The sequence below is a fragment of the Vigna radiata genome, chromosome 5, assembly GCF_000741045.1.
Source record: "Vigna radiata var. radiata cultivar VC1973A chromosome 5, Vradiata_ver6, whole genome shotgun sequence".
NCBI classification, from domain to species: Eukaryota; Viridiplantae; Streptophyta; class Magnoliopsida; order Fabales; family Fabaceae; genus Vigna; species Vigna radiata.
The window spans coordinates 15415768-15442492 of record NC_028355.1 but is presented as its reverse complement, the minus strand read 5'-3'; the positions used below and the strand labels follow the sequence as shown (position 1 = coordinate 15442492).

The 26725-nt window shown below is 28.1% G+C and overlaps 2 protein-coding genes across 2 annotated transcripts; one reads left to right on the top strand and one right to left on the bottom strand.

The window, feature by feature from the left end:
- The first annotated feature begins 4866 nt into the window (after positions 1 to 4866).
- On the top strand, positions 4867 to 5559 carry LOC106761522 (heavy metal-associated isoprenylated plant protein 24). The gene is made up of 2 exons (XM_014645082.2): positions 4867 to 5020; positions 5152 to 5559. Exons 1-2 carry the CDS (start codon positions 4867 to 4869, stop codon positions 5445 to 5447), a joined length of 450 nt encoding a protein of 149 aa, XP_014500568.1. The 3' UTR covers positions 5448 to 5559.
- A 13634-nt stretch (positions 5560 to 19193) lies between these two features.
- Positions 19194 to 20949, bottom strand: LOC106761486 (LOB domain-containing protein 36). Its single transcript, XM_014645041.2, has 2 exons — positions 20058 to 20949; positions 19194 to 19489 (listed from the first exon to the last, which is right to left on the bottom strand). The coding sequence occupies exons 1-2, from the start codon at positions 20692 to 20694 to the stop codon at positions 19485 to 19487; spliced, it is 642 nt and encodes a 213-aa protein (XP_014500527.1). The 5' UTR covers positions 20695 to 20949; the 3' UTR covers positions 19194 to 19484.
- Between the last annotated feature and the right edge of the window lie 5776 nt (positions 20950 to 26725).

Here is a 26725-nt window from a genome sequence, read left to right as displayed (position 1 = left end):
CCTATCAAATTTCTGCCTCACTCCATAACAAGTTATCAGAAAATGATGAGGTGTATGAAGAAATTTGATAGGGTGTAGAAAACAATACCCCATTAATAAAGAAGTTTGTGGACCACTATTATGGGCTTATCCAGATAACCTATCCAAAATCTATTGACATTTTAGAGATATGATATGGTATTTGATAATATTAATTAATCAAATACTTTGCTCTAGAAGATAAAAACATTTCAATAATACAAAAGAGAAATTGAAAGGATACATCTTTCATTCCATAAAAATATATATATATATATATATATATATATATATATATATATATATATATATATATATATATATATATATATAGATATAACAGTATTTTAAAAATACCATACTTTGAATGATATTTTTTAAAACTATCATATTTAAAATATTTTAAAAATATTTTAGATCCAAAAATTTAAAAACTGAGCTTTCATTCTATTATTATTACTATTTTAAACTATCTAATCAGATCAAGTTCTATAAATTTATGCTTTCCGGTTATATGAATCATAACATAACAGTAATGAAAGAAAACTACTCGACCATTACATCCTGCAATCATAACACCACACGTTTTTGAGCTTCAGTAAACAGTGCAGAGACATGGAGATAGATAAATGCTCCCATGATTTTCCAATCCCATATGATAAAAAGTCGAATGTTATATTATGTTGTTGTAAAATATATTAAAATGTGAACTATAAATTTAAACTGGATAAATAAATAAAAAATCTATTTAGAATAGATTTTAATTTATGATTTTAATATCATGTTAAGAGAGATTGTTTATCATGTCTTCTTACACAAACCACGCGATATTAATCAGAGGTCCAAAAACAAAGTGTTCTTTGACGCTCTGAGTCTCTAACTACATGGACCTAGAATGATCAGAACCGGTCAATTATTACACCATATAGAATGCAAATGTTGGTGTTTGTCATAAGACAACATTTGAAGGACATGCACACGCCTAAAAAACACGGATAAGTAATAGTTTTTTAACAATATTTAAATATTATCTACGTATTATTCTATAATTAATCTAAAATTATTTCATGATTAATAATAATCATAAATATCATCTTAAATAAATAGTAAAATAACATATAAATAGTATTCAAATATTATCAAAAATATTATCTAAATATTATTATAAAAAAACACTTAAACGAAATGATAAAATTTAGATACCTGTTGTGTCAAATCAAATATTACATGAATGGAGTGGACCCTTAATTTGGATTTGCATTTATTCAAGTATCTTCCAGAATTCAACAACAAACCACACAACTGAATAACTTTCCTTTCTTGCGGGATTAGATTAAATACAAATTTGTCTTATTCACCAATTTTAGATTTCCTTTACCAGCATTTCATTATAAAGAAATGAAAAAAAGAAAAAAAAAATGACAGTCGGAGAAAACAAACAAAGGGACAAGTTGATTTTCATGGATATGCAGCACTTTTGTTACTGAAGCCATGTGTCACAGTAGCACCCGAATCCATTAATTCTGCCTTTCTTTATCCTTCTGTTCCTTTCCCTCCATAATTTTAAGTTTTTTTCTGATCACGCATACTTGACAGTTTGTGATTAGTTCGTTTCTAATATTTTTTTAAAATAATTTAAACGAATCAATAAAATGGTGATATATATTTGTTGTAAAAAAATTATTAAAAAAGAATTGTTAAAATATCATTGTCCTAATTTTAATGTCTTCACAGTGCATGATTTGACAGGTGGCCGATTGCTACTGGACAACCAGTGTAGAGTGTGAAGCTCTGTTGTTACTAGGCTGCCACGTGGCATGCATATCAACGATTAGGGTCTCCAGAAGCAAGTGATTGAAACATGTTTCTGCAACGTGTCAAGTGCTGATGCCATGCAACTAAACACCCTCAATCATTCATGCAAGGTTACAAAAGTATTAGGTGGTTTTTTTCAAACTTATGACGGACCCCATATACTACGAATACCATCTTTTACTAATGGAACAATTACTTTCAAATTTCGTGTGCTCTAAGCATTAAATTCACATCCCTCTAAAATATTATCATGCCTTTATAATACAACTAAATCTTGACTATGCAACCAAAACAGCTTTGTACTTTCACGTTATGCCTCGTATATTTTAATTTTCTGCACCTTCTTGCTCTCCAAGATCACATCATATTTATTAATTATGTCCACCTGTAGGGATACTAATATAATCTCTAACATTCTTTCCAACCTATTTTTCATTATTGATTCAAACTTATAAAAAATATATGTGAATGAGACCCATCTCATAAAAAAAAATGAGATCCACAGAATTTATACAATTTTCGATAGATTTCAGCCACTAATAAAATTTGACTTCATAAAAAAGTTTGTTGCTATACATATTTTCTTGACTATATCGAAATTAAGAAAACAAAAGTATGAACAAATTTTACAATATTTTATATATTTAATTAATACTTAAAGAATAAATTATATTTTCCTTTTGTTAAATGTGACATCTCAATTATATATAAAATATAATATAATGTAAAAGTCCACACTCATGATATAAAAGAACAATTAAGAGTAAACTATAAGTTTAAGATTACAGTCATCCAAATAGGTCTAAATTTAAAACTTCAATTACTAGAGTATTTCAAAATGATATAAGTTAAAATAGGAGAATCTTAAAGAGACTAAGCTGCATCATCATCATCATTCTCTAGCACTTGCTTCAGGGGCATCTCCTCAACATCTACTCACATCCAAGTGGATGATCATTGCAAAAGAAAAACATACACAAGTACACATAAACACGTAAGCAAGGGTGAGTTAGGTACAAAAGTCATGTTATATCAATCACACAAAATAGGCAAATTAAAGCAAACATACTAAACTACACAAACATTGACTTGTTGCACTTTAAACAGACTCGTCTGGACTACAATGATTGTGGAGCTATGACGGATCATGCACTCGTGGTGGCCTCTACTGCTTTGCAAAGCCGTTGCCAATGGGTTTCACCCTACCACACTCACGAGGTTAGTCTGTATTGAACCTGGGAGCATACTGGAAGCCTCCAAGACTAAGACCTTTTGATACTACTCACGACATGATTCAATCCTCGCTACTTGAGAATGATTGATCATTGTAGTTCCAGGATAACTCCCAAGATTAAACTTCCATGCAAATAATTCTAAACACATTACTAGGGCACCACCATGGATCCTCTCCTTGATGATCATGGAATTACGTCCATGAACCACACTTTGTTACTTTCAGTCATCAAACATACCTCATATATTCACATACTTCCAATTAAATAATAGTTTCACTATTATACTATGCAATTCAATCAGTACACACACTTACCTCAGCCAAAACAAGAGCAAAATAGAAAATCTATACTTAAGGGAGTCGCACATCGCACCCCCTTCTTGCAAGGCAAAACAGGGTTGTTTCGCACAGCGCACCCCAGATTTGCTTTGCGAATTAACTCGCTGAGGCTACAGGCCTCAGGTCTCTCGCATAACGCACCTAGGTCGCTATGCGAGAGCTCAAACAAAGAGCACCCACCTAAAACACCTCGCTATGCGCCCAAATTCGCCTTTCGAATTAAATGGCAGTGACCCCAAACCTCTCTCAGTCGCATAACGACATGATTCGCTATGCAAATCAACAGGTAGAGAGCAGCACTCTCTAGTCATTCACACAACGCACCAACTTGCACAGTGAATGACCCCAATCAGAGAGCACCCTCTTGTAGGGTCTCGCTATGTAGGACAATTCGAATAACGAGGCTACATAATCTGCAGAATGCGAATTCTGCACATTTATGCACACACACCAGGTTACCACTTCTAGCCATTTTTTTCAATTTCAAACTCTTCTAATTTGTGATTTAAGTCCAATTAAACTTGTCTAAATTAATTTAAACTTAACACAAACCCTTAAGTATATTTGTGGGGTCCTTACATTAAATATTTAAATAGAATATATAACATTTTCAAAATCTTTTTGCTTACGTAGGACAATAATGAACTCTTAGAAATTTGAAGCCTACTGTTTTAATAAGAATATTAATATTTAATATATACTATATTATAATTGTAGTAACTAATTATGTTATGATATTTGGACACCCCCTATATTAACACTAATAAGTTATTTCTATTTATGTTTATAAACTAATGAGTATATTTTTCTTCTTTTTTTTTCTTGTCAAATAAGTTTCATGGGTTGGAGATTTTTTTTATCCAAGTAATATAAAATCTCTAGCTAGCTATTGCAAGCGGCCATGTGGATGAACATTGAATTGAGATAAGTTATTCTTTAGTTACTGATTGAAACATAGTTCTCTTTTATTTTTTATTTAAGGTGGTAAATATAAATTTGAACACAGAAATAAAAATATTCTAGTTGACTAGGACAGCCCATCTTCTCTATTATTATTGATTATTTAATCGTTATTCATATAAATTACGTGTCCACTCCACATGTTGGATGATGAATAACATAAAGGCATATGGCAAGGAAGGAGTTAAGGTACCCTCACCTATATCACAATATCAATCACTTCATTCAATTAATAGTTCATATCCTTTCTGTTTGTTTTTACTCAAATTTGTTTCTGACACCTACCATTGAAACAAAAAGGAAAAACGACTGGTCATTTTTTTATATTTTCTGACATATTAAATCAATCTTTCTTAATAATAAACTTCAACCTAAGCCATAGATTTTCTTCTTATTTGACTATATATACGCATACACACACTCACAAAGGTTGCATTATTATTCAGCAAAACCAGAGCTTCCATAATTAAGATAAACTTAAACAGAAGGAGAATCAGAAGATGGGAGTGCAAGGAACTTTGGAATACTTCTCCGACTTACTCAGCAGCACCAAGAAGAAGAAGAAGAAGCAAATGCAAACTGTAGCTCTGAAAATCAGAATGGACTGTGAAGGATGTGCACGGAAGGTTAAACATGTTCTTTCTGATGTTAAAGGTATTTCTTCTTCTTCTTCTTCCCTAAAAACCTGCGATCATTTATACGAAGGATATGTTATATGTTATATGTTATCTCTTTCACTTCTTCAAGTTGTTTGGTTAATGGAAAATTGAACAACTGATGAATAGGAGCTAAATCGGTGGAAGTGGACTTGAAGCAGCAGAAAGCAACGGTGACAGGGTATGTTGAGGCAAAGAAAGTTCTTAAGGCTGCTCAATCTACTAAGAAGAAGGTTGAACTTTGGCCATACGTTCCCTACACTATGGTGGCTAACCCTTATGTTTCTCAGGCCTACGATAAGAAGGCACCTCCTAATATGGTGAGGAAGGTGGCTGACACTGCCAACTTGTCAGAAACCACCGTGGACGACCGCTACATACAAATCTTCAGTGATGAAAACCCAAATGCCTGCTCTATCATGTAATAATTTTGCAGTCAATATTAACTATATAATTAAAGGTTATGCTTCCGTAAGTTTTTGTAAATTTTGTGATGGATAATTTTGGTACTCGCTTCGATTTTTGTGATTGATTTTACTTTTTATTTTTCTATAAAGAAGACATGAAATATATTAAGAAAATGGTTATTCTGGTTATTTTGTATTAAATAATCCCAAATAAAAACACAATGACCAAATCAATATATTAAAAATATTGTTATGCCCTTCAAATGTAAGACAATCTATTATAATATTCAAAGTATGAAAATGGACTCTGTAGTTACGACTTTTAGGTTTGGTTTCAACTCACGTCTAGTTCAGGTATTTTTAATTAAAAAATGAAATTCAAAATATATAACTAATACACGTATTTGAAAATTTTAAATTACTTCAATAAAATAAATTTTAATTTTTAGATACAATACAATCATTACATTTGTGAAATACGTCGGTTCACGGCCCACCTTATATATATATGTTGACCCAGTTCGTAATATAAACAAGATAAACTTTATATTTTTTCTATTTCGTGTCAGGTTAACGTTTCCTTTACTCATTTTTATTTAAATAAATATAAAGAAATTAAAATAAAATATGTATGATTTAAATTTAAATCATATTAGAAAATTTTATTTCAATTATATATATATATATATATATATATATATAATAAAACATTGTTTTAATATTTTTACTATGATAATTTATATTTTAAATATAATTATTATTTTATAAAACGGATAAACTTAGTAAATTACAATCTGATCCAACCTAAGTCAGTTAAACTAATTAAATTTAAAAAAGTTTCAATTAATAGGTGACTCCATTAAAGAATATTCAGGTCAGATTAGAGATAGAAAGAGATGGAAAAAACCCTTAACCGAAAAAAATTCGAAGATAAAATATGCAATAAGATATTAACAAGTATCAAAACTTAATTATTCACTTGTTAATGTGATATGTATGAGTATTATAGTATTGGACTAGTAGATATTAGTTGCCAGCTGATGAATTTTATTTAAATTTTTTTAAAATAATTTAAATGTTTAAAATAAAATTATTAGTGAAGAAAATATTAAGTATTAAAGATTATTTTAAAATATGGCTTCATATTATATCTTTTTTATTTAGATATATGAAATTGAAGTTAATTTTAAGAAGATTAATTTTTTAAAATTTATATGTTAATGCAATTCTTTTGAATTTGTTTTAGAAAAATCAATTTTTTTGAATTAATATTTTAATGTGAATTGTACTTTAACATGATACTATCTTTACTATATTATGCTATATAGCTGAGATAAACTGACATTGTGAGAAGTGCTTTTATTTTATACAGTAATTTTTCTATTAAAACAATCTTCCCTTAAACAAACTTGCTTCAATGTCTCTGGAAGCACCATAACACTCCATTTATCCTTCTCCAGATTAGATTGAAAAACTAATATTGCCAAAAATGATGTTTTTCTTTGAATTCTCTTTGTATAATGATTGATGGTTATGTATATACTTTCATTATCTTAGGCTTAGTGATTGAATGGTGGAAAACATTAGAAATTAATTTGGTAGTTGAATTCAAGCCGTTTCGCAGTTTATTACTTCAGTCACATATTTTCTTATCATATGTTTGTGGTTTTATTCTCTTGCCTGTTTGGCGGGGCATCCATATCCTGCCTATGTTAAACTTTAAGAAATGAAGCAAATCAACATAATTATTGCTCATGATAAATGAAAATGAAGTAACATGCTTTGTTTCCAAATGCTTAAAAACAAAGAAATACAGTATTAAGGATAATATTGTGGAAAAGATTCTTTCAATATTATGTGGTGATGGTAGGTCTAATATTCATTGACTGATAGGTTCTATATGATCTAGAAATAACAAACATATTAATTGGTTGATAGGACATATCACTAAAATTCTACTTAAAGGAAGTTATTTATTGGAAGTTAATAAAATTTCAATAATGATTTAAATAATAGTCACGTATTATATGGTAAACAATTTCTTATATATTATCCTTATTCACCTTTCTCATTTTTCTCAACCTTTTCTTTTTTCATCTTTCTTATTCTAACATTTTCTCTGTCATCTTTACTGTAAAAATCAGAAACACTCGTTAAACAATTTCTTAAAAAAAATAATTTTATAATGAGTTTTCATTTCATAATTTTTGTCTTATTTAATTTTATATAATTTTCACAAGCATAATGTCGTCAGAAGGAAAAGGAATTGGTAATTAATTGACTTGGAAAAAATCAGAAACATTCACGGTTAAACAACTTCTTACAAAAAAAATGATTTTCATTTTATAATTTTTGTCTATCTAATTTTATTTAATTTTCACAAGCATAATGACATTTGAAGAAATTGGTAATTGACCTGAAAGCTTTTTAAGAGATAATGATTCAACATCCGTAGATGATGAAATTGGAGAGGTTAGTGAAGATGATGAAATTGCTAATGAATCAACTCTTTACAAAAGCAAATTGTTTAATAGCGAATGTTTCTTCAGTTGGGACTAGCTTAGGGATGATAAAGAAAATATTGGAGTGAGAGATGAAAGAGAAAGGGTTAGAGGAATGAAAAAGGTGAGCAAAGGGTTTGGGGTTAGATGAAAGAATTTTTTTTTTTTTAGTTTTGTGAATGAAAATTATTAAAATATCCTTAACTTTAAAACTCAAAATCTATGATATATTAGGATATTTTTGTCTACTAAAACCCGGTATACATTGCTAAAATGTAACAACTCGAAAACAGACATACACAAATTAACAAACCCATATATATATATATATATATATATATATATATATATATATATATATATATATATATATATATATATATATGTTAGATAAATATGTAATTACATATTTTTATTGAAAAATTAAAATAAATTAGTTTCATTCTGCTTTATTTTTTATATATGTTTTTTAATTCTTCTATTATTTCTTTTAATCACGGACATTAACACAAAAAAAATATTTTATATCTGTTATTTTCGTTTTGTAGGTATATTATAGATTAGATGTAGTTCAAAATACATAAATTTAAATCTATTACTTTAACAACATAAATTATTGTTTAGTATTTACCAACTCATAATTTAACAAAAAAAACATTGCACATCTACGGTAGTTATTATCATCTTCCTCTTCCCAATCTTCATATGCTACCATTATTCATGATAAACTTTTCCATCACCAACTCTCACCAGACTATCTTCCATACTCACTGTGAATAAAATTTATCGATAATTATAAATCTTAAAATTTATTAATAAAATTCATAAATAACTTAAAATGATTATTATGGACAAATTTATTCGTCAATAAATTCATCGATAAAAAGAACAAATCTTTCGTTAAAATTTGGATTTACTATAGATTAGACATAAATGTAGAAGGAGATTTCTTCTTCCCCTAATTTTGTCCATGTCAACGGCAACTTCTCCATTCACACAAGATATCACTAGAAAGTTGATACATCCTTGCTGCAAGTTTCACCTCCACATGTGATTGTTGTCGGCGATGTCATCATTAATAAAGACATAACCGAAGTTGTTATCCTTCCTTCTCCCATAACATGAACTTATTCGCTCTTGTAGAGTAGTCAATCAGAATTGTCGATGTTGTTGACGTTACCGATGCCTTGCCATTTTTTTTTCAAACAATCACGCAAGCGATTGGGTGTTGGTTGCAGAAGGTGATTAGAATGGGATAGGAGAAATAAAATAGAGACCAAGAAGATGAAAGTGGAGAGTGATACATTATGAATTTGTTTGTGTACTTGGATGGTAAAAAATGTAGTGAAAGAAGCGAAAAAGAAAGGTTGAAGATGGTGATGTAATGAACATGATGGAGTTGGAATGGGTGAATGAGAATGATGAAGAAATGGAGGTTCTAGAGTTAGAATGATGGTGGTGTTTAATGAATGGAGAAATTTCTTTTAGAGTGTAATAAAAACATTTCACTACTATTGCAAATGGACATTAAAGAAGAAAGAAAAGGGAGGAATGGACATGAAAGAAAAAAAAAGAGAGGAATAATGGACATGAAAGAAGAAAAAGAAGAAACAAGAAGAAAGAAGATGAATTAGATTATGATGTTTATTATTGAATTTTGTCAGCGAAACTTTTGATTAATAATTACTAACAATTTTTACTAGCAAAATTTCTATTTTTTCAAAAGAAATTCTGGTAATTTTTTTAATTATCAATAATTTTTATTTATTAATGAATTTTAATCATTATTGACAAATCTTAATTGTTAATAATATTAATTTTCTTGTAATGATTTATAAAAAAAATGTTTGTGATATTTTTTAGATTAATTTCTTGACTTTTTCATTTTAAGTATAATTTTTTATTAATAATTTATAGTTTTTTTCTATTTTTATATTAAAATATAGTAATAACAAATATATGACTTAAAAATCATTAATATATATTGAATAATAAATTCTTAAAAACGTAAAAATAATTATTTAAAATGATTAAGAATTCAATTCATATGTTATTGTAGTCTAAAATCAAGTACGTAAAATAAAATTTTAATATCAACTTAAATGATATAAATATAGAATAATAGGTCTATTTAACAAATTTGACTAGGTTATCAAATAGAATACAAGATTCCATATTGTCTATATATAGTTGTAATTTCAGCTAATAAAACATTATCCTTGGGTGTTGCTCCTTTTCACCTCCCTAAATCTTTATCCACCTTCTTCTATTTTCATTTATTTTAAAAATATTTTACATTTTTCTATTATTTTTTTTATTCCAAAAATACCTTACACCTCTCCCACCATTCTTAACAATCTTTTTCTTTCCCTCTCTACATTAATGGAGCATTTACATGGCTTATTAATGGAACATTTATATGGTTCAGATTTGAACTTCTCATATATTCTCTTAAATAAGTTTGATTCAATATTATTTTTGTTGTTCAATATATTTTTTTTCTTCAAATTACTTAATAATAAATAGTAAAATTTTGTTCTAAATTTCTAGAAAAATGTTTATATATGTGTTTTTTGTTTTACATTTAATATTTATAATTTTTAACATTATATTTTAACTCACCGACATGTTTGACTCAAATAACTTGAATAAAATATTTAATTTATTAGATAAATAATATAAAAATATTATTAAATACTTAAAATATAAAAGAAAAGTTATTTGTTAAAGATTTGAAATTTATTTAGTTTTTTTGTCATTATAACATTAGTATATAATAATAATATATTATTATTTACTATTAATATAAAATGGAAGTAGTAGAAGCACTAATATTGAAGTTTTCTCTAAATTTTATATTTTACAATATATCACAAATTCAAATTTGAATTATGTAAATGTTCCAATGTAGAGAGAAAGAGAAAGATTGTTGAGAATAATAAAAAAATATAAGATATTTTTAGAATAAAAAAATAATAAAAAAATATAAAATACTTTTAAAATAAATAAAAATAGTGAAAAGATACAGCATCACTAAATAATTTGACATGCAATCTTTTAAATGAAAAACATAATTATTAAATATATTAAATAATAACGAAACACGTGTATTGAGCACATTAAATAATCTCCAACACCAAGTGGTTAGGTTGTCATAAAGAAGTAAAGGCAAGAAAAAGTTATGACCGACTTTTGACCCTTACCATACTATTGATAATTCTATACAACTTTAATAAAATAAAAAGTTGGAAGAAAAAAAGAGAACAATTCAACAAAATTAACCTATTGGATAAAGTTGGATCAAAAGGAGAACAAAAAATAATTAAGATATTGGATAAATGAATAGTATGATGTATACTACAACCTACATATTTTAAATTAAAACGGAAACATTATGTTACAAGAACTTTCAAAATTATTAAAGAATTTTTATCGATAAACTTAAATCTATTGGCAATGAATTAATTTATAAAATTTGTCAGTATAATTTATTATTCACAAATATTCATATGTTTATTATTATTAGTTCATTTCATATATTTTATCGTTAATTTGTAATTTTTATTATCGATAAATTTTTTATTAGTAAATTTATTAATAAAATGGGTGATAATTTTCTTCACAAGTATGATGATCTTTTTATATATATTAGAAAAAAATAGATAAGAAAAAGAGAATAAAAGAAGGAGAAGATAAAGAGAAAGAAAAGAGAAAGAGAAGTAATAAGAGTGACTTGGTAATGGCCAAAGTTGAAAAAAGAAGAGGAGAAATATGAGTAAAAGGAGGAGTGTGAGGCAAAAATTACAACAAATGAAGATATAACAAGGAGAGGAAAAGGATGAAAGGAGGAAAAAGAAGAAAAACATAATAGGAAGAGAAAGAAGAAAACCTAATTGTGATATTTATTAATAAATTTTATTGATAATCTTAATTTATTAGTGATTATCAACAAATATTTGTTGACGAATTTGTATCCGATTATTTTCGAGGGATTGATGAATTTTCTATCATCGATAATCCATTAGTAGATTCAAATTGCCGACAGATTTTTGTTATTATTGATAGATTGTGCCTATCGATAATACATAATTTTCTTGTAAAATGTTTAAGATGTTAATTAATTTGTTTTTATATTTTGATTTTCAATCTTAATATGTGATGAAAATATAATAGAAAATAAATGAACAATTGCATAAATTAACAAACATAAAAGAGATGATAGTTATTCTAGTTTCTTGAAATCAATACTATATCTTCATTACAAAGATTCTATAAGGTGAGCACATTAATTTTATTTTCTAAAATTGTTAAAGGTAGATCTGTCAAATAAACTCTCATCATAGGAATTGGTCCTAATCCAAATGAGTTGGGGTCAAAAAAACTCATAAAACCAAATACTCCCAAAGTCTTATGAATTAGGACCAATTCATGAACATTCCTTTTTAACATGAAAAAGAATATAAATTTATTTGAATACAACTACTAAAATGTTAATATATTGAAAGCTAAGTTAAACTTCCTGCTTTAACTTTTGAACTGTCAAGTTAATAAAATGATAATATTTTTAGTAATTAATTCGATGGTATTTCATAACTAAACATTTGAAGAAAAATAGAGAACTAAAAGCATGTACTCGTTTAAAGAAATTTTCGTTTTCCTAAATAGTAATGAATAAATAATATAAAATTTAATTCTAAGTTATAACATCAATGTTGCTTGAAATCATCATAAACAGACGAGATTTCTACTTTCAATCTTTCTTTCTGGTGTTGTTTGCAAATGAAATAATACACTTAACCTAAAATCATATACCATAATTTGAAAATTTCAAATATCGGTATTAGAATTTTAGCATGTTCTGCATTTTCTGTTATGGTTGAAAATAGTATGGATTTAAAGTTTATTAGTTGCTTCATTGGATATTCTTTGTAGCACTGTAATGTCAAACATTTGATTCCTTTATTTTGATGACAAACCTCATGTGTAGGAGAAGATAAGACCATATGTAATTTTGAAGTTCGAAGTTTTATTTTCTATTGCTAATATGTTTTTATCGATTTAATTTCATTTCTAAATTACTAGGATTAATGTCAATGTTACTAGTACAACGTATAACGTCACGCGTCCAACACCCAATCAGTAAATAGCCAATGTTAAAAATGATTGGTGACATTTTTATAAATAAATGCAATTGTAGAACGTTGAATTGCATGAGATTTGACGTTATATTATGGTAATTATTTAAATCAGTGAATCATTCTCTTTATTTTTTCTTTTAAACCACCAATAATACGTCGAGTTCTATATGAGCTTCGACATATTATTTGTCAGTGCCATTCTCTTTCTTCTTTCTTTTAAACCACCAATAGTACGTCGAGTTCTATATGAGCTTCAATGTATTATTTTTCAACCAAAAGCCAAAGAGTTACCCCATTTTAATTCTTTTTTCTTTTAAATCACCAATTATACGCCGAATCTATTGGGCTTCGACGTATTATTTGTCAACCAAAAGTTTCTCCTTTTTAATTTAATTGAAAGATTGAAAATTCATTCACTTTATCTTAGCGTGGGAGACCTTCTTCTCTTCTCAAACTTTTCTCGAACGAAGTTTGACGACCATCATATGTAATCTTTCTTTCATTTGATACAAATGAATGTTAATTAACTACTTTATGTATCATTTTCGTTTGTTTTGACCGATTATTTTCGTGTTCTTGTCCTTCATAGGTGCATTCTTCTTTCTATCTCACTAGTGGAAACACTTTATTCAATGAACCCACTGAAGATTAGTTTTCATTTTCGTTTTAAAAAACTTATTTGTTGAACTTGTTTGTTTTTTTAACTTGTTTGTTGTGATTATTTGGTTGAATTTTTTTGTTGTTGTTGTTTGATTGAACTTGAATGTTGTTTGTTGTTGATAGTATACTACATGTTCATAATTCATGCTTTATAAGATGCCAAAAACTGAAATTGGTTGTTTTTCTGTTTTTCAGGTCTCATAAAGTTATAAAAAAGGATCACAATTAATTTTAAAAATAAAAAAATTGATTAACGTCATATATTGATAAAATTCGATGTTATCAATTTAACGTCTCCCAATATAATGTTGTTCTTGAATTCAACGTAAAAGGTTCAAAATATTCGACGTTATACACTATTTTTGCACTAGTGTGTTCTCCGAATTCTTAGTTAATAATGTTAACATTAACGTTAATATGCTACTAATATGTTACTAGGATTTATGATGAAAATTAATTTTTTTTTTTAAATTGGTATGAATAGGTTAAAATTTTGACTTAATGACTTTTTAACTTTTATAACTTTCCAAATTTAATAAAATGAATATATATTATTTATAAAGTGATATAATTTTATAATTATTTTTATGAGAGATATGATTTGGTCATTTACATCAATTTTATATTTTTTATACGTCTTTTCATATATTTTATATTATATTCATTTGTCTTTTTTATTAGTTTCTTATTAGGAGACATTAATGTAATTTATTTATTATTATAATTATTATAATGTTTATTTGTTTTGTATGTTAATAATTAAATATAATAATAATTTTAATTTTAGTGTTATAAATTAAACATTATATTTATTTAAAAAATATTGTATATATTATTTAATTAATTTTTATTAGGCTCAATTATGATAAATAATTCAATATTAAAACGATCTCTGTTAGATAAAGATAGGTATGATTTTAAAATATTAATTTAATCTAAAAGGTTTGAAAAAAAATCTTAATTGATTTTATAACTACTAGGATTACATCTAGATCTTGTATGCCACCATATATGATATTTATAACAATTTTGCCTAACAATAAAAAAAATTATATGACAAACTATAAAAATAAAAAATTTACACCGATATTAAAAATTTATCCAAATAGTAAATTTGAATTTAAAATCTATCCATAATTAATATTTCAAATATTTATATAGATATCAAAATTGGATCATTGAAAAATCGAATTTTGAACTGTGTTACTTTTATATTTTCTTTTCTCAAAATCTATCCAAGAAAATAATAATAAAAATTTTCTTTTTAAAATTTTTAAAATAATAAAATTATATGTTTAAAATATACTTATAATTACAAAATTATTTTAAATAATTTTTTATAATATATATATATATATTATATATATATATATAGGGGTTTGTTAACACGCGTGCGCCTGTTTTTCAGTTGGTACGTTTTAACAATGTGTACCGGATTATAGTAGACAAAAATACCCTCATTTATCATAGATTCTAAGTTTTAAGGTCAAGGATATTTAAATAATTTTCATTCTCAAAACTAAAAAAAAAAAAAAAACCCAAACCCTTACTCACCTCCCTCATTCCTCTTAACCATTTATCTTTCATCTCTCTCACTCCAACATTTTCTTTATCATCTCTCTCACTCCAACATTTTCTCTATCATCCCTACTATTGTCCCAATAGAAAAAAAAAATCAGAAACCCTTTGTCATCAGAGACATTTTCTCTTTCATCTCAACATTTTCTCTGTCATCACTCCAACATTTTTTCTCTCATCTCAACCAAATTGAAGATGGTGGTGGTAATTTGAATCAGAGATATTTTTTAAAAATTAAAAAAGTTTACTCTTCTATAATCATTTTATATTTATTAATGTGTGTAAAATGAATATAAACTTTGTCACTTTATGTTACTCTTTCCAAATCTCAAAGTTAAAAAATGATTTTACTGTTTTTTATCTTGCACAGTGGTTAAAGTTTATTCTAAACGTCTGTAGAAATTGATTCAGTGATAAAAAAGGAACATAAGGAAATTAAAGAAATAGGTATAGAAGAGCTCCCTAGGAGTACAATTCTTTCGATTCTAGGTTGTAATCTTACATCATGTATCGCATACCAATAGAGAAAGGAAAAAGAAACACTTTGTGTAAAGGGAAAAGGACAATAGAGGGAAATATCTTGTTCTTTAAAAATATAATGAAATGTATTGTAGATGTGTAAATAATGTATGAAAATTTAATTGATTTATGAAGGTTTTATTTACATGATTTAATTTAAAAATGAAATTTAATAATAATAATAATAAGAAGGGAAAATATATAACACATCCTCCAAATGAACGAACAGAACAAGAGCAACAAATTACGATGTTTTAGGGTTAGGAAAGGGTTTCTGATTTTTTTTTTTTCAATTGGGACAACAATAGGGATGACAGAGAAAATGTTGGAGTGAGAGAGATGAAAGATAAAGTGTTGAGAGGAATGAGGGAGTTGAGTAAGGGTTTGGGAGTTTCTTTTTTTTTTTTAGTTTTGAGAATGAAAATTATTTAAATATCTTTGACCTTAAAACTTAGAATCCATGATAAATGAGGGTATTTTTGTCTACTATAATCCAGTACACATTGTTAAAGCGTACCAACTGAAAAACAGGCGTACGCATGTTAACAAACCCCATATATATATATATATATATATATATATGTATTTAATAAAAAAGGATATTAGTAAAACATCATGCAAATTTGGAAACTATTGAACTTATAAAGTAAATAAAAAAATAACTAAAAATACATTAAAAGTGAATTGATTTAGTTTCAGGGTCAACCTAACCCTAACTCTACCCCAACCTACTTTATATGGGGCTTTGGAGGCTGGGGCTTTTAAAAAGCCCCATAATAAGTGGGTTAGAAAAATGTGGCTTGATTTTAGAAGGGGTCAGGGTCAACCCAAGGGTTAAGGGTTGAAATGACATCTCTAGTTAAAGGGTAGTTAATCTCAGTTAGCTTATTAATTATCTTTTCTTTGGCTAGTGAAATTGTTAGGTTTATTGAGGAGGAGTGTTATAAAAGAGATAAGACCAATGAGACCTTAATCCAACCACAGAAGAGGGGAACACCACTCTCAACCCAAAACCTTAAGACATTATGTTAATGAAACTTCACTTTTATACGGTGCTTCAATTTTTCGTTTCTGTCCAATGTAAGACTTATATTCGCATTTGGATTTCCAACAATATCTTCCTCAAGGATAACATCAGTCTACTAATATATATATATATATATATATATATATATATATATATATATATATATATAATCTAATTTTCTATATGCACACATCAATGTATGAAAAATTTGTATTAAGTTACTAGAATAAAATTTGGTCAGCATTAATTGTTGTGTTTTTGAAAATGGTATTATTTGTTTGATTTCAAATACACAATATAATAATCATCCATATACATTAGCACATTTTGTCGCATTTTTTGTTTATACCTAGGTATTGAAATAGTACAATGACACGTTCACCAAAGAAAAAAGTTGGATATTGACTGGGAGGTGAAGAGGCCATATCCTCGTTAGTTCCATTAATATTTCATTCCAACAACCATTCCTTATATATATATATATATATATATATATTTGATTTTATGATAAAAAATATTAGAATTAAAAAATGCACCTGAGAAAAGTAACTTTAAGAACGATAATGGATGATCATGTAAATGATTTTTTTAAACAACCATAATAGTCTAAGTAATACACTAAACTATTTTTTAATATTTATAATATAAATTATTAAATTAAAAATAATTTAATTTGATGTTCAATAAAAGAAGTTCAATTAATTTGCTACATTTTTATGTTAGTTTAGTTTCTTTAACTCACTGGGATTACTTCTGACGGGCTTTTGGGAAAATAAGAAAATGGGAAAAATGATAAAGTACAAACAATGCAGAGAGTACAGGTTTAGTTGGGAATCTGTTTCCCTACGCATGTCCTATTATAAATGTTGGGTCTATTTAGCGAGTAAACGGGCCTAGAAGCCCATTACAAATATGGACTCAGATTCCATACGCTGTTTCTTACTAGTCCATTATATTTTATCTATTCATTCTATTAATCTATATTTGCTTAAAAAAAACTATTTAAAAATTTCAAGAGAAAATAAATTTATTAATTTTTTATATGTAAATTATTAACATTATTACTTCTATTTAGCTTATTTTCTCTATAAGTGTTTTTTTTAAAAAAATCACTAAACACTACACTACAATTAGTTTACAAACACATTATAAATAAACTTTAAACAAATTACACAAACAATTTTATAAATTAATTTAAACTTATATAAAATTTAATTGCATATTTTCATGTTGTTTTTACTTTTAAAAGTTTTTATAAAAGTGTTGGTCCCAAATATTATTATTACTAAGAAAACAAAAGGAATGCCCTACAATTTCGATCATACAATTAGTTAGACATTGCCTTCTGATTTCTCTGGCTTACTATTAAACCATAAATTTAAACTCCTTTATCAAAAATTGGTTAACCTTACTATCTACTTCAATGTCTTCTCCTGAGACATGAGCAAAGTCGTTGATAGTAAATAGAAATATAAATAAGGTCCAGTTTATTAGATTTTATTTACTTTTTTCTTTTTGAATTTGAATCATGTGTCATTTTAGTCTTCAAATATTTTTAAACGGATAATTTTATTTTTTTTAAATAAGAGAACTTAGTCCCTCCCTTTTCTTAAAACTCGTAATTTCATTTTTTTTCTTAGTATTTATGTGATCAAACTCTCGATGGAAGCATTTGAGTTTTTGAGGTTTATATAAAGAGCTGAGATGTAATACTATTGACAAATTAGTAAGTCTTGATTGTTCATGGTGATGCAAATAAGAGAATAATATATATATATAGACACACACGCAATTAAACATATGTTTTAAATCTTCAAAAATTTCTAATATTTCTTTAGAATTAAACTAGAAAACCTTGAATCTGAAAATTTTCAATTTATGGTAATTTGACGATAGAAAATTAATCACAGAAAGAAAAAGAATTTGCTGAACTTTAAACAGTGATTTAAGTGGGTAGAAATTTTAAGAAAATAATGATAAAAAATGGTTAAAAAGATTAAGGAATTCAAGTCACACATTATTTAAATTACAACGAATAAAATACAGTTTAAATAAATTGAAATTTATTTTTCTGGACCGAATTAGGTGCATGGCATGAAAAGATGATCGAGTATGCTATCCTACCTAAATATTGTAAATTATTAAAAATGAGAAAGGGGAGGTTTTAAGAAGGCCTGGACTTCAATATTACTATGGTGTTTCTTTTAAAATAAAAAGATGTTTTAAAGATTATAATTGAAGAGCGTAGCAGAGAAAAGAAATGATTGAACAGAAAAATGTAAATATAAAAAGTAAGTTATTTTTGGTGCAGGATAAAAAGAGAAAAATAAAAATTTGTAAATATGAATTAAGTATTTAAAGTAGTAGAGAATTCAGGTATGTCACTCTTAAAATGGATAAGAGAAGGTGGTTCCTCTCTCTACTAGAAAAACCATTCTCTAACATCAATACAGATCCTACTTTCTAAAATGCATCTACCTAGAAAATCATCAAAAAGTTCAAACCCAAAAAACAATGCAGGCTTAGTCAGTCTCATATACCCCTACCTTGTCTCCCTCCCTACTTTCCATCCTCTTTCTGCAACTTTCTCACTCTTCCTTCTTTACACCCTTTTGCCTTCCATTCAGAACAATTAAGCTGCACAACATAACAAAATAAACATTACAACGCCTTCATTCTTTCAAATCACATCGCTCAACATTTCAATCTTTTAACACACAAAACATTCAAACCTAACACAGCAAAAATAAACTGTTTTTGAGATGTCTCTTTTCTTTTATACTCTCACTGTGCCCTTGCTTGATTAGGTGCAGCAAAACCATCACAAGTCCGGAAAATAAAATCGAATGAGGAAAAACACTCTCAGCACACAAACCAAGATTCTCTTTTGAATTCCAATGAAACAACTTGGGCTAATCCCTTTTGGATTCTAGTTCTGTCAAGGCATAATTTCATATTCCTATTATAGTACTACTGATTTATTCTCTACTTGCTCTACTTGCACATGCTAACTTGCCTGATTGCAAAATATACAAGTGAAACCACGATCGCTAAATGGTACACAAACACAAACGCAAGACAAGACCTTTGAGCAAACCCTTAAAACTGGATTTTCCAAACACTAACTAGAAGACATGCCAAGTATTCAAAATTAAGAGAGTGGTATTGTGTTAAGAGAGGGCATATGTAAGTAGGTTAAGATTACCAGGGTCGGTCTGGGGCTTGGATTGCATAGGGGAGAGCATTAGGTGTTGGTGGTGCGGAAGAGCGAGAGGATGGGTGGGTGGGTGAGGGAAGGCGTGATCGGAGGCGAGGGTAGGCGAGAGAACGGCGAGGTGGTTGAAGGCGGCGTGGGAAGAGTGAGAAGCGGAAGCACCGTCGTCGGTGAAGGCGAAAAGATCCTGATGAGGAGGAGGTGGCGCTTTGAAGGGAAAGAGAGAGAAGGTGCGCGGTTGCGGAGGAGGCGGAGGAGGAGGAGGGAGCATGGCGTGGGGTCCGATGTAGGAGGCGAGTTCCTTCTTAGCGTGGTGGAGCTCGGTCTGCAACTGCTTGAGGCGGTGCTGGAGGATGGAGATGAGACCGACGCAGCCATAAACGGGGTCCCGCAGACGCGCCTCGGCCTCGTAGGCGAGTGACTTAACCGCGTCCTCCCGCTGCGCCGCGTTGAGTTCGTTGAGAAGCTTTGCGACGTTGCTGGCACCGAAGACCTTGTGGACGTAGGCAAAGCGCTGCGGGTTGTCCGGCGGAAAATAGGGCGCGAAGACGCACTCCTGCGTGCACTTCCGGCGCTGAATCTTGCAGGCGGCGCAGGGCGAATTGGAGGAGGAGAAAGAAGAGGACATTATTCTCCTTACTATAATAAGAGTTAATTAGTGGTGAGTAATTAGGTGTGGACAAAACGCAGCGCTTAGAAGAAGATCCGAAGGTTTAGTAGAGAGATCCAGAAAGTTCCCCGGTCAGAGGACATGAGTTTGTTGTTCTTGTTGATGTTGTTGATGATGTTCGCTATTATGCCATTTCAGATTTTGTTTTGCTGCTGCACCACCCATCACCCCGACTAACTCGCTACCCACGCCACGCACTTCACCTCTTTTTTATTATCATTTCTTTTTCCAAATATTCTTTACTAAATCCTAAACTTTATTATTTTTTATTTTCTGATTGATTTTGTCAATGGCCTGATTGATTCTAACCATGTTTTCAATAGTCAACTAAGAGCAATTACTGCGCTTTTAATATTCAATGCGCTCTTCAATTGCATCACAAAAGCTATGTGTACAGATATCCATATTTTGACTCTCCATCAGGACCCAATATATTTATAATTATTTATTCAAATCAACTCTAGCAATTATAATACTCATATTCTTCTGCTACAAAAATATGTTTCTAAAGTTTAAGTGTATGAAATTGCATATTATAGTACACTCTAAACTCAATTTTTATCTTCAATCAACAATAAATTTAATTTATCTTTGATTCAGAGAGTAAGGGAAAGTAAAAATCTTAATCCTCCAAATACTCTATTTTTAGGTATGCAGCCTTAATTCTTTTTAAGAAACTTTTTATATAGAATAATATTTTTTTACACATTTAGATAAACTTATTTAAAGGAGAAGGCTGAACAGATATTCCTTTTCTTATAATCAAACTCAGAGCTGTTTCTTACAATAATCCACTTTTTTTATAATAACTATTTTTAAGCAGAAAGAAACATACCCATTATATTATACAAATAAAAAGAAGAAATAAAAAAAATTTGATACTAAGAGGATGATAGTTTGTTTCATGTTCCTTTCATTTGAGTAATCATATATTATAAGTACGAAGTATATTAATTAGTTTTCGTATGATAGTTAATTTTTGGTATCCGTTCATTTCGTTTAACACAAAATACAATTTCATTTAGTTTGTAAATGATATGTAATTATTTAAAAAAAAATGACTGTCCAATTATCAGTGTTCCTAGAATTCATGTTTGATTGAATTGATTCTAGTTAAAATTGAGTTCGAAGTGATATAACATGAATTTAAGTATTTGTATTGGAAACGCATTCAGTGACTTTTTCTAAAAAAATAATAATGTAATTTTATTTAACTTTGATTAATTTTTAACTAGTTTGTTTTATATTTTAAAAAATTAAAATTAATCATTCAACCAAAATTAACTAAAGTTATGATATTTTTTTCCGTGAATCCGTCCCATTTTTATTCTAAAACAATGTTAATAATACAAATTTAGTACAATTTTTATCCAACATAAAGATTATTAAGTTGTTTAAATTCAATCCATTTTGAAATCATAATCAAATTTTAACATAAGTAGAAAATGTAAATATTCACCTAAATTAAGTCATATTAATTGATGTTTTAATGTTGTACTGACCTTTCATACGACCTTAATATAGTTTACTAACCAAACATAAACAGATGTTTCATACTCAATACTTGATACCAGATATTTTGTGGCCAATAGACCTAAGTTCACATGTCAATTACTGAATACTTTATAAAAGTTAAGCTGCCTACTAAATATTGAGGACTGTACAGGACTAAGCTCAATACATTACATAGTGAATACCAATGGTTAGACGTTTAGTACTCCCTCAACCAGAGACTAGGTACCACTCGGCAATGGACACACTCTCACTAGAGTCGAGTGTCGCCTATCTAGACCTATCCCTACTTGTCAAAGACATTAGCATACCATGAAACTTAACCAAAATTACTTGCAAATCGTTATAACTAAAAGGATCATTAGACCAATGAACCCATAATTGAGGCTCATCGAGATAAGAGCCCATGGTAAGTAAAATACTTCTATAAATATTGTTTTAATTGAACTTTGACTTCACTTTTGCATTAATCATACTTTGACTATAGAGCATTGTCATCTTCTAAAAGCATCATACCTTCTCATTTTTTAGAGGACGAACAAAAGAGAAAAAGACTCTAATGTGATTTTAGATTATTTAGAACGATTTGAGCATATTAGTGTTTTTCCTCATTTCCGATTTTTACTATTTTTATAACTAAATCTATTTTTATAACTAAATCAATAATTAAAAAAATTAAAAAATTGGCTTGAAGTTTACCAGAAGAATTATAATATTGCGAAAACCAATAATAATTAAATAATATATAACACTGCTTAATTCAGCACCAATTCATTAATTAATTTTATTTTAATAAAATATAATTTTACAAAGTGTTTACATATTTAAAATATACGCAATAGTTCAACAAAATATATTATAATACTTAAGTTTAAGTATTAACTATACAGCAATGCTTATTAAGTTGATTTCTTGTGTTTTCGTGAAACAAAAACAGATTAAACATATTTTATTATTTCAGCAATGGATTTTACCAGCTTCCAATTTTTTTGTAGACTAATCCTTTAAAAGTCTTTGACTTTAGCACCTTTAAATCCACCGACATTTTGATTTGACTGATCGGATTAGGTTAAATTTGGTAATGGTAGATTGTACAATGATTTCATTGACTTTTAGATTTTAAAACCAGTTATTTATAGAAAAATAAAAATTACCCCAAGTAGAATCACTACGTGATAACGATTAACTTATATATAGTTAATATAAATATTTTCTGCATCTGTCAAATTCTATGCAGATAAATAAAAATTTAATTTGTCATTAGCTTTTATTAATAAATGCATCGATGCAGTATATTAGGCCAAGTTTAGGGTACGTACGTTCTTTAACTACCATACAGAAACTAAAGTCGCGTCGTGAAATGAAAGAATTTTATTCTAACAACATAAATACAAGTGTGAGAATGTATAGAGGAATGAATGCAAGCAATGATGAAAAACATTTATAAAAAACTGTGAAGTGGTATTTAAAAGAGAAGGAAGGAGTTAGATGAGGGTATTAATTGGAGTTTCAAATTTAAAACTGAAATTGCATGAGAAACTTTTATAAAATAAATATATGTACATAATAAGACGAAGACCTCAAATTCAAGACATGCTTTTATTTTTTTATTTAACACCTTGAGTTTTAAAAACGAATATAAATTGTATAATCGAATTAATTATTTAATTTAATGATAAATGAAAGAAAGTAGCACAGTGAGTAAAATGAAAAAGCTGAGAGGTTCTGTAGGAACTTTATATATATAGTTGAGAGGGTGAAGGAAGAGTGATGAGAAGCTAGCTGGCAGATGGTGGCACGTGCGTGGAGAGTGCGCGGGTATTTCAGTGGATGATCCACTTTCCTTCGGAGAATTAGGGAATGGATAGTAGTAGTCGTGGAAGGTATAAAACTTACTTATTTATTAATATGATATCAGTGGACCAATTCGTTCCATCTTATATTCAAATCGAGTTAAATTTGAAAAAATTATATTTTTTTTATATGTGTCATATTTTAACTTAATTTATTTAAATTTAGTTAATATAGATTGAACTCGTGGTACTTATTTAATTTTATTTTATTAAAATTTAATTTTAATTTTATGAAAAAATATTCATTATTTTTTTCTTGAAAAAATTATTTAAGTTTCTTATTTTCAAATTTAATAAAATTTGTTTAGATTTGAATTATAGAAATTTTATAATTAAGTGAGTAAGTGAGTCAATTCGTTTACTTATCAACCTGTAGTGGGTTGGACCGAGTTTAAATTTTTCTAACTCTCTAATAAATGAGTCCGGTTGGATTGACTCATTAACTGACCAATCCGTAATGAACTGTGTCAGACTAGTCTAGATGGCCCATTTTGAAAATTCTAATCGTAATTAAATACTATACTAACTAGATTTACGTGAACATTATGTTTCACGTGAATCATTTATCTAATACCATATTAAAAAATGATTTTTAATTCTAATTTATCTTCTGTAAAGTGAATTTAGATTCTATTTATATATTATAATTTAATTTGTAAAAAAAAAAAGAGAAGGAAAGGATGTAATGGTAATTAAAAAGTGTTTTCGTCCGAGTTTTTCTGCATGACATGCGCAGTGTGGTTTGATTGACATAAGCGGTAATTAGGTTGTAAGTTTTACCGCTTTACTGACAGGTGGAGGGAAGTGACAAAACCTTAACCGTGTAGGAGTGAGGCGTTGTGGTTCTTCGTTTGTGATGTGTGTAGTCACTTTCAGGGGTGAAGCATTATGCAGCATATCCACCATTGATGAAACTGAAGTATATTTGTAAGATTATAATTAATGAGTGAAGCACGTGCTTGGTGGTGGTGCAATTAATAAAAGAGGGTTTGGTGGGGGAAATGGAGGAAGGAAAAATAGAAGAGAAAAGAATAAGGGAGACAAAAGGGAAGGAAGAAGGTGAGGACCATGGGATGGGATGGGATGAGATGAGACAGTGTCAGTGATTCAGTATATTGGTGAGCAATTGCGTGCACACAGATTCATGCCATTAATGTATTCCCACTGGCCCTCCCTCTCTGCTTCCTCTTTCGTACTCCTCTCTTCTCCTTTCATCCATTCTTTTTGTCTTCTTCTCTCTCTCTCTCTTTCTTTCTCCTGCTTCATCTCTTCTCATTAACTTCCTTCATCTTTTCTTTCTACCAATTCAAAATCAATCTGCAAATAATTAACAAAATATACTTGTATTTTTATTTCTCTTCCATTAATATTACACTTTATATCTTTTGTCTTACATCTTATGTTGTCATCATTTCATCTTCAGGTACTCCTTTTCTCCTCCTCACAAACTCCACCTAAATACCTGCGTCACTCTCACTTTTCTATCATTCAACATTTCTTATTAAAAAGTAATTATTAAACATTTTTCATTTTCAAAATTATACAATTATTTAACCATATTGCCTTTTCTCTCACAGCATTACTATTCTGTTCTATCAATTCATAATTAAATCTGTATTCGCCTATCGCTTTTATTCAATGGTGAGTTCAAATTTATAGCCCCTTTCCTTTTATTTTTTAACTAATGTTTAAAAAATTAACGAATAATATTAAGAAATAAAATTTTAATATAATTATCAAAACTGACAAACTCACTTATACACCATTAATAATAAAAAATTAATTTTAAAAATAATATAATCTTAATATAACATAAGATTTATATTCACTTCTATACTAATTCAATAAATAATAATAATAATAATAATAATAATAATAATAATAATAATAATAATATGTAAATAAATATAATCAAAACTTTTAATAATTTTGATATGAGTAGAGTTTAAATTTTCTAAATTAGTTTGTTTTGTGAAGGTTATACTTATTTATATATTATTTAATATATTTTTTAATAATATATTTTTAGTATACAAGTTTACGTAAATTCACGTTTTCACTATAAGTTGGGTAGTAAAACAAATTACATTATTAATGATTAATACTTTTTTATATTCTCGATTTCTTTTTTGTTTATCTAGTCTAACATACTTTATCCAATGTTTTAACTTAAAAATGTATCAAAACTTGTATTAACAATCAGAATAGTGAGACCTAAACACACAATCTCATCTTTGGCGATTTGTAAAATCTAGATTGATTTAGCTAGTTCGGTTACGAAATCTCATTCCTAAAGTCTTCCAAATTATGTTCTATAGTTATCCCGAAACAAACATTAAACACAAACCAAACCAATGAAGAACATAAATATATAGGCAAAAGGCATAAGAGAAAGGACAAGAAAAGAAAATACACAACAATGTCTAAAAGAGTCACCAATGCTCAAATTGCCTTGTGTTTGAATATAAATCCTCGACAACGGTCCCAAAAACTTGTTGATTGCAAAATCAACGACAAGAGCACCGATCACAGCGTAGTAAGTGATAAATATTATTCTCTCCTAAGGGACTTGTGCAACTCTCGACCACTCTCACAATTCACAACTCAATTAAACACAAAAATAA

Bases quoted from the DNA above. Each gene is read 5' to 3' on its own strand.
- LOC106761522 (XM_014645082.2), top strand. From the start codon at position 4,867: ATGGGAGTGCAAGGAACTTTGGAATACTTCTCCGACTTACTCAGCAGC. The intron at 5,021-5,151 runs GTATTTCTTCTT...ACTGATGAATAG, and splicing joins TGTTCTTTCTGATGTTAAAG to GAGCTAAATCGGTGGAAGTG.
- LOC106761486 (XM_014645041.2), bottom strand. From the start codon at position 20,694: ATGTCCTCTTCTTTCTCCTCCTCCAATTCGCCCTGCGCCGCCTGCAAG.